General features: G+C 46.6%; 1 protein-coding gene across 2 annotated transcripts in view; it reads right to left on the bottom strand.

Moving 5' to 3' along the window:
- Window positions 1-7,086: 7,086 nt before the first annotated feature.
- The window catches only part of pdhx (pyruvate dehydrogenase complex component X), a 30,432-nt gene continuing 27,901 nt past the window's right edge, over window positions 7,087-9,617 (bottom strand). The window contains exons 10-11 of one of the 2 annotated variants that reach the window (XM_035522434.2): window positions 8,752-8,816; window positions 7,087-7,893 (exon numbers count right to left, since the gene is read on the bottom strand). In XM_035522434.2, coding sequence (XP_035378327.2) covers window positions 7,623-7,893; window positions 8,752-8,816 — 336 coding nt within the window. In that variant the 3' untranslated portion in view covers window positions 7,087-7,622. The remainder of the gene's footprint in view (window positions 7,894-8,751; window positions 8,817-9,617) is intronic. The other variant, XM_081711892.1, reaches the window with a different exon arrangement.

Below are 9,617 nucleotides of genomic sequence, written 5' to 3'. Positions count from 1 at the left end.
TGATTAAAACTGTACAGTTGATGCACAGTTCAGACAGAGTTCATGTGTGCGAAAGCAAAGAAGTCAATCAGCCCAGAATCAGTCCTGGGTGTGGACTAAAGTATTCAGGATGCAACGCTTTCACGACAGTTTTAGATTTAAGCGAACGGAGTGCAATCACTTCCGGATGTAGCTGCACCCATTAAAATTAGCAAGTAACAATGACCCACTCACGTTTCTAGGAAAGGGGCCCACACAGTCCATCTGAACAAGGGTTCACCCACTGCAGGAATAGACATGGTGCAGACGGTAGGACAGGATCGACAGTACTACGCAACATTGCTCCTGCTCGATGGCTAAAAGTGCTCCAAAATACGCTGGCCAGACAATATGCGATCGGTATTTAAGAGGCACGACAACCTGTGCAACCCATCTCTAATGGCACTCATTTGCTCATTAAAATATAATTTCCCTCATAATATTCACCATCATGTCTCGTTGTTCCACCTTTTTGATTAGTGAGGGTGAAACAGTGTGCCAAGGTACTGTAGGATTTCTGGGCTTTGGCAAGATCCTCTCAGGACGTCAAATCCCATTCTTTCGAATCGGGGTCGACAGGCACAGTGTTGTCCACGGTCAACAGGGGTCATAGCGGCAGTAACGGGCTCGTCAAGTACATCCCACATAAATGTTCCATCTAAGTGAACTACGTTGCCAAGTTTCCAAGTTTGAGCACGGGTTAAAAGACATGCGGGACGCAAAGTAGACCCCCCTGGGTCTGAGTTTACCGTCTCAACAAGATTTTCTACCACTTCAGGAATGGAAAATACAATACCGCCAGCTAAGTCGTTGCCCAAAATGCGTGAGACACCATTAACCAATAGCTCGGATCGTACGGCGACCTTAGCCGGTCTTGTATAAGCATGGGCTCGTAGGAATGTGTTATGCACAGGAAGCTTCGTCACACTCAGACCCATGCCCTCTACCGACACATGATTTCCACTGGATGAGGGAAAAGGCAACACACTCTAGATGACAGACACAGTCACCTCCTGTAACCCTCAAACCCAGGATGGCCTAGCGGACAACCCTCACCCTCAGTAAGAGTCCGAGCCTCAGGAATATGAACGCAGGCTCTACGCCTGCAGGCTTGTCGAGGGGCAAAGCACAAAGTATTTTCACCTTTTTAGCTGTGCGCGCCGATTTGAGCCTCAACGCCGGGCAAGAAGCAATAAGTCCCACGTCGTGACAATAAAAACAATCCCTCATTTCTACAGGTGAAGAAGCAGGTGTATGGGCAGTTTCTGGGGAGGTCTAGGATTAGCGACAGGTGAATGGCACACATCTGCTTTGTGAGATAAGACGGCCTCAGCTGCCAGAATGCCGCCCCAGTCGACCTACTCGCTTTTTATTCAGTCAGATACCCCACAATGGCATCAGGAAGGCAATTCTTCAATTCTTCGAGCAGGATGAGTCCTTTGAGCTGCTCAAATGCCTCCACATTACTGGCTGCGCTCCCCTTCTCAAATGAGACAAAATTTCTTCCTGGCAAATCCTATGTGGGTCTGGTTGTTTTTTTGTTTTTTTTCTAAGGCGCGGAAAAGTCTACCGGTATGCCCCCGTTCATAAGCCTGAAGTAACAAGGTTTACACAAGCTCATGGCTGAAACTCTGTTCAGGGATGAGCATACTTCCCGTGCTTTTCCCTTACTTTGCAATGCAAGCGTCCAACGTGTTCTTTGGGCCAATTCAAAGCAGTTGCGATATGCTCAAACATAGGAAAGTACGCATCAATTTCATTCTCAAGGAAGGCAGGAACTAAACTTTTGCCGACTTACCTCATAGCTTTGGGCCACTGGAGCGATCAGGAACAGCAGGAGTCGTCGGAGTTTTTGGACTGAACACCGGAATTCCACCGTTAGCCAAGCCGTCCTGGATCGGGGAGGAGAAACTCTGGGGTCGCGGCGTCGGACCCTCCGGACCTACGCTCCAACTCTGGAGCGCTGCCTCCTTGTCAACCCTTTTAGCCTTGAGGTACAAGGCCCACGATCTCTGCCTCACGCTCCTGCTTTTTAATCTCCAGCTCCAACTTTACCCTGAGCACCAGCATAGGGCTGGAATCTGGCGTACGGCAGACAGGGTTTCTGACACCGAACATATTCCAGTGACATCCCTGCCCTCTGCCCCACCCCGAGAAACACTCCTGATGATAGTGAATGATTGGTGAGTGGAATGACAAACGAAACAGACAAAGTCAACACAGCGAATAAGAAGTGTAATACAAAGAGTTGGAATAAATATACAAACATACAGGGGATCGGTGTAACAACGTCAGGAGGGACCAAGGCCAATGAAACAAACTAAACACGCTAGAAAGGAACAAGACAGCTGTCTATTCTCCACCAAAAGAAAACACAAACAGCCTACACTCACTCCCCATCACCAAAAACAGACAAAACCCACTACCCAAACAAACTGGCAGCCCCTCTTTAGAACACCATGGTCCACCACCACTGTACTTGTATATAATTGTACTTATATCCACACCTATGAAGATATTTACAACAGAATAGATATGCAAAATGCAAAGATTTAGAGGGAGAGAATTTAACTAGCTAGCCAGGGACAGAATACAAAGTCATACACCGAGTTGCAAGTTAAAGAAAGGCAAAACAAGCCAAATGCAGGCACGAGAGCACAGCGACGCCACCACACCAGTATCACTGCTGACACGACCAGCCTGTCTTCCTCTTCCTGTTCTTTGTTATACATGGTGAGCCGGTAGATTGTTGAGGCAAAAATGGGACTAGGAAATTACACACAAGACCTCGAATAAACGTAACACAAAAACAAACAAGCCAAGGCAACACCCACACGGTTTCAGAACACCTCCGAGAACAAAAGCCACCCCATTTTCCCTCTTCAGGGGAATTACATCAGCTTCTAAAACATCACCACTATGTTCCTTAGGTGGGTAAGATTTGTCGAGTATTTGTGTTTATGCCCATAACACACTGGTGGTTCAATATTTCCCAATAATTTTAGAGGTAAACATAATGCAAATATTTTACCTAATCTCTGGGAATAAAAGGTATCATTAAAAATAAGGTTTACAGCATAAAAAAGGAATTAAAGAAATAAAATCTGTAACAAACACACACACACACACACACACACACACACACACACACATTATATATATGAATGCAGAAAGCAAACCCTCGTTAGTCCTTTGTTTCAGAAAATAAAGATTAGGAACATATAGCCACAGGTGGATTATTAGATAAGGCGACGAAGCCAAATGCATCATCCCTTTATTCTGATTCTTTATTCTGACAGTGAGGCTTCTTCCATCAAGATGACTTTTGTGCATCTGGGGATTAGTAATAGGCAGACTAATTCTCAATCATTTCTCATAAATAGCTTTGAAATCCATTTCTCAGAAGTGAGGTTTTTTCAGCCTAAACCTTCTATATTGTTAAGGCCAAAGTATTAGTTTCATCAAACAAACTTGTTTTTCCTTTGAAGCGGAAACTGATTTCCTTTAGTCAAATGTTTTTGCTCCAGCATCAGTCAACACTGTAACAGTTAATGTAACAAACATGGGTAAAACCACATGGTAAATGTGAGCCTAAAATTAGATTTTTTGGGGAAGATAACCATCCCCGTTCTTTAACCAATGATATTTAGCTATTTACTAACGGAAAATGAGGATGAGGACAACCCTAAAAGAATCGGACCTATTCTAATTAGATCCTTGCTATGCCAGCGCTCTAACAGTAGAGGAGGTTTATCAGGCTTGCCAAAAAGTTTATCCAAAAATTACACATTAGACCGTTCACTCAGCAGAAAGTCATACAACACAGCCTTCCACCAGCGCGGTCTCTGACACGACTTATGGGATATGAGCCTTTAATATCGTCTCGTGGTCGGCATGCCTTGCCTGCCGTAATGCTCTTGCAGACTCAAGGAACTTGCTTTGCATTGCTCCAGAGTGACATGGCTTTTCATTTTTAAGCCCAAATTGGCTAGCACTGCAGCACGCCAAGGCCACATGCGAGTTCGACGCGCACACGGCCTCGACGCGTTTTGACTGATGCTTAAAACTTTGGACCAGACCGTAAAAACCCAAATGGTTTGCTTGAATGCGGTAAAAAAAAAGAAAAAAAAAAAAAAAGAAGAGATGAATAGGAGCTGGTGAAACCTCCTCAGGGATGCAAATTTTAAGTGCAAGTCTCAACGTGGTGACATCATGTGGCACATGGTAGAAGTGGAGGGTTTCTGGTGGTATGAAATAGCACCACGAAACACAACGGAAGAAAATGCCATAGACATACTGTTCATCACACCCTTAGTCAAACAGCATTAATCATACAGCAAGAGGGACTTTCTTTGGTTAAACATGAAATTGAAACTTTCAGCCATAAATTTAGAGAAAAAAATAGGCAAGGTTTACTGTGGGTGGAAAGGGTTGTCCATACCAATGCAAGAGTTTTAAAGACAAGAGGGTAGAAGAAGGTGGTTTAACATTTATTTTTCTTCATTTGCAGAGGGTTTCTCTCACCCCCGTAGCTGTGAAGAGCCACTGGAGTGGTAGCAGCATGAGTTGGGCCCAGCGAAGGTCGGGGTTTGTGCAGTACAAACACAGGCTTTGGGTGCACGAACAAGGAAGGGAGGTCCAGAGAGTGTCGTCTGGACAGAGATGTCAGAAATAGTTACCGTCTACATGCAGGTGCTCTCGCTATGTTTTCATATACTTGACTAATAGAGAGTCACACCACAGTTGCTAAGGAAGCCCAAAAACAAACAGTAGGCTAGCACAGGGAACGCATCACGGGGAGATGGCTCGCTGAAACCGCAAGCAACGTTGCAAGCCTTCTTTAACTTGGCTTAGTTGAAACATGCTAATCTGTGTAAACCAACAACAAAGATGTCAAGATGACAAGGGTTTGTTAATGTGTATGTATATGCACCGTGTGCGTCAGTCACAAAGACAGGCGTCAGGACTACACTTACACCAGAAGCTTTCAGAGCCACCTTATACAGTAGACACAGGATGTGAAACCGCCAGCTTTATAAGCAATTTCATGTTAATAACACAAGGTAATTTTACAGGGCCAGATTTCTTTCATTTCCAAATATACTCTTCTATAGACAGCCTATACCACTAAATTGCTACCACTGCAGGGTTTGTTTAAAAACAAATCATGGCAGTCAAATTATGGTGCGTTGGGAGGGGGGACACCACCTCTGAGGTGCTTTACAGATCAGGCAGAAAGTTAAAATTAAAAACCTTCAACCTTCACCAGAACAATGTCAGTGGAGGAGGAGCTCCCATTTGGAGACGCTCAAGGTTTTTTTTTTTTAACATGTTCGTTAGAAAGAGCACCTGAGGACAGTCTTCCTACCTCTCTGCCATTTCTGCTATTGTGTCATTAAACTTCACTGTTGTTTTAGTGATCAATAACCAACATTTGAAAGCAGATGTGTATGCATTTAAGGTTCAGCCACTGGGCATTGTTAGAAAATCATTCCAAGGATGAACGTTCTTTTTGAAGCGTCAGACAAGCTGGGACGTCTCTCCAGAGCCTTGTTCTGATGAAACGTGAGCCTCGGTTCTTCTCGTCAAGCCTCTTGAAGTGAGCTCGGGGAGACGAGAGGTTTGGGTCCTGTACAAACAGGGGAAGTTTATCCTCCTTTTTTTCTCAGCACGGCCTGTTAGCTTTACTCGGGTGATACTGAGGTGGATTCAAACAGGACAGTGGTCCGTTTCTCCTTAAAACTGAATAATGAATGCAAAAGGGAAGTTTGACCCCCGCATGCTTCCTGGGAGCATGAGAAAAGGTCAGAACAAAGTCAGAACAGCACTATGACAGCACCTTTTAACTGTGCTATCCCTGAAGTGCAAGTGGACTGTCTCGTGTATTTGTGCCAGTAAACCAATCACCCCAAATCACTTTATACATAGGAAAAGCCTTCAAAACCCGTTGCATTTACCAGGCAATAAAGATTTTTGCATCATATACAAGAAGCCAAATGAAGCCAAAGGCAAATCTGATTTCCTATCATTCTCACCTCCAACTGCTTTTGTAATGAGATATCCCTACCCTGCTTCCCTACCCAAAGCACAGAATGTCAAACTGAAGCTGGGGGCAGGCAAAATGTCACATTCCGCTTTCCATGTAAATGTGACTAATTCTTGGAGGCTTTCCACAAGATTTCCCCAATTTAATTTCAGCGGACTTAGCGCTGACTCGTGCCCCGTGCGTTTTTAAAACGCACAGTATCCTTAGAATCCAGTGATTGTGCAGCAGGGAGGCTAACAAGGTAATTACTGAGTCTTACGCTCTCCGGCCTGACTCGGCTCTTTAATGTTAGCCCCCAATTCAATTACCCTTCCTCCATTAGTAATTAACAAGGCCATTTCGTCTTTCAAACGGTTTTCTAGAGAACAAAAAGGCCCGATAACCGCGGTTTGTGATTCCCTCTGTGGTCTGGTAGGGCGTGGTTGTGCTACGAAGGCGCAGTGGATGACAGTTTGTGTGAGAATATGACTGCAGCACTACCAGTGAGAAATCCTTCAAGACTCGCTTACAACCCCAGTCTATTGTCATGAAGGGGAGCTTCCCCCCCCCCTTATTTTCTTCCTCCTTACCCCTTCCATCCCAGTGGTTACTAGGAGACCGTGAAGGGGTGCACAGGGAAACAGTAGAACAGTGGGTACACTGTAGCAGGCAGCTGTGAGGAGCAAAAAGCCTTAAAAAAACCAAACCAAAACAAAAAAACCTCCAAAAAACAACCCCCCCCCCCAAAAAAAAAAAAACCTCCACACACCCCCACCCACACAAAAACACATGAGCATGCACACGCTATTCAGCCCGCCAGTTCTCGCACACCCGTGCGTCTAACTCCGTGCACCCCCGAGTGCGGAAAGCACGTGTGTCAGAACACTCTGTGCCTGCCGCTGGTGGGTGAGGAGAGCCGCGCCTGCAGCGGCTCACCGTTATCCAGCCACTGCACTGTTCCGTTCCTACGGCAACATCTGCTGGCACAGCTCTGGCGTGCAGGTCTTTGCATCAGACTGATGAATTATACACCAGCACTTCAGTTTAATACAGCAGATGTGATTTTATTTGCTTGACTCTTATGACACTACAGAAGATTTTGTGGTTTTTCAGTCTGTGGTTAGAGGGAAAGAACAGGATTACTGTAGTATTGACTAAAAAAAGTCCAGCATACAAGATGAAATTGACCTCAACAAAGAAGAAAGTGCCATACTTTTACACTAATCCATTGCTGAGATACCATGACACCATGTTATACCACCATAAATACCTCAATAAGTCTAAATTTACAAAATAGACCCTCACACATTATAAGCTTATTGACAGACCTTTTGTTTTTCTTTTAAAGGAATTAACAATAAATGCTGCTTAAAGAATAGACAGGAAAAAGGCTCACAGACAGTCTGTGCCAAAATGCTGCTGTCTGTGCAACTGCTTTTATGCAGCTTAGTGGGTCAATAGTGATCTACAATAAATCCAGACATAGGAAGAATTAACATCTGTTAGCTGAACTCTGCAAGTCCTGCCTCACCACTGGACTGGTGTGATCCGATGCCCCCCCCACCCCCTACATCTCTCACTAGGCCAGAGCCATGCGCTCGGGTTTTTCCAGGTTGGCGCGGAATTTGTCCAAGAAGCGCGATGCGAGCTCGTCGTCCACCAGCCGCCCGTCGCTGGACAGCGTTACGGTCATTAGCTGGCGGGTGCGGAGTCCAGGCGGCGGACCGTCCTGGGTGTCCGCGGCCGGCTCCAGCTCCTCCCTGGTGCACCCCACAGCCAGGATGCAGGCCTGCGGGGGGTTGATCACGGCGCTGAAGCTGCTGATGCCAAACATGCCCAGGTTGGAGACGCTGCAGGGAGCAGAGGGGAGCGGGTGGTCAGGCGAGGCGCGGCCCAGACGTACGCGTTTCGCCATCGCGCGAAAGTGGATGACCCTCTCGCTTCCCCATGGGGTGAACACTTTCGTAAGGAAATGGTGACCGACAAACGGAAGTGTCTCTTGCACGGTTGCTCAAGTGGTTACTGTAAAGCTCAGTTATGCTGTTCAATGTGGAAGGGCGAGCATCTGAGCTGGAGGTTCAGGTCAGAGTTAAGGCCAGACCGGCCACGGTAGTACAGGCTGCGCCGTGCTTTAGTGCTCAGTGCGTTACCTTCCCTAATGTGGCTCAGTAGGACGGGGAGAAAGCAGGCGTTAACGAAGCCCCGGAAATGAGACGATGAGTGATGCCTCACTATTGGGATTTCTGCTCTATCTTTAACGCAGAAAGCCCATTTATTTCCAAGCGACCCCATTAAGCCACTAATGATAGAAGAAGAAAAAAAAAAAAAAAAAAAGACTGGCTGTGCCTTGGGTGATTAAACCGATGACCACAATTTATGATCCTTGTCGATTTAACACACTCCCGTCAGATTTATCAGAGGGACAAATTAAATGCGCAGTGTGTGCAGCATGTGCTGGACCTACTAGGCAGGGCTGTACCTTAAGTTCATCAGGTCTAGCTGTGTGGTGAGCAGCTTATTACCAGGGAAGACTACTAGAGGGAAAAAATGCAAGTTTATTACGGTCAGATGAAATGGCCCTGAGAAATACTAAAAGCTGGACTGTGTGGCTGGCTTGTGGGGATCTCTGAAGTCTCCAGCCCTGGAGCGTGTAACCACTGGTAGTTATCTGGGTTGCTTAGGGCAAGGCTGTTAATGGGGTGTCTTACCTGAAGGATCCTCCCTGGTACTCCTCTGGTAAGAGTTTCCCTGCCCTCGCTTTTCCTGCCAGTGCCTGGGAGGGGAGAGGAGGAGGCTGAGCCATGCATCACACAAACAACGCGGGCGTTATCCTTCTGTGGACCACAGCTGACCGGACACCCGACCAGATCCCACCATCGGGCTGAGCTCTCAGCTGGCGCGGAGCCCTGCTGGTAGCTAGCGCAGCGAACGGTGCTGTGCGCTCCCGCTCACACCACACACGGCAAATTGCTTTTCATCAGTGAAACCCCAATGAGATCAGCCTCTCCCTGGAGCAAATTTATGTAAATGAAAGAATCCTCTGAAAATAGCATATCGCTGTAACTCCATTTGTTTAACAAGGCAATATTCGCACCTGAGAAAACTGCATTACCCATACTGACATGACAAATAGCCAGCACCTCAGGCCATCAGACACCGATGGAGATTCCACAGGGAACGTGGCAATCCCGCGGTCTGTCGTTACCATGGCAGCCTGGCTAGGGAGCCCAACCCTAAGGGCGTGACTGTGTGCACAGCAGTGGTCCTGGCAGGCTATAGGCCTACCTGAGGGATTATCCTTACAGCTCATCTCTCCCAAACCCAATACAGGGGAAAATGAAAAGGCTACAGTATTACCACCAAATTGTGCAACGAGGGCCATGGCAATTCACTGAAATCTAGCACGCACCATATGCAGACACAGCTGTCAAAGTGCACAGTCATCTAAACAGAGAGGAGAGCAGGTTGTGACTGGTGCGCTAGACCGACGCCAATTAAGTTAGCTGGCAAGCTGTTGTGGGCTGTTTGACAGTGCTGGGTGGTGTGGAGCGCAGGTGTTTTCAATACCAGCGGG

Source organism: Electrophorus electricus, chromosome 4 (genome assembly GCF_041902795.1).
Source record: "Electrophorus electricus isolate QZ-2024a chromosome 4, ASM4190279v1, whole genome shotgun sequence".
Lineage (NCBI taxonomy): Eukaryota > Metazoa > Chordata > Actinopteri > Gymnotiformes > Gymnotidae > Electrophorus > Electrophorus electricus.
The sequence above is the reverse complement of the archived record's forward strand: the minus strand, read 5'-3'. Positions and strand labels throughout refer to the sequence as shown.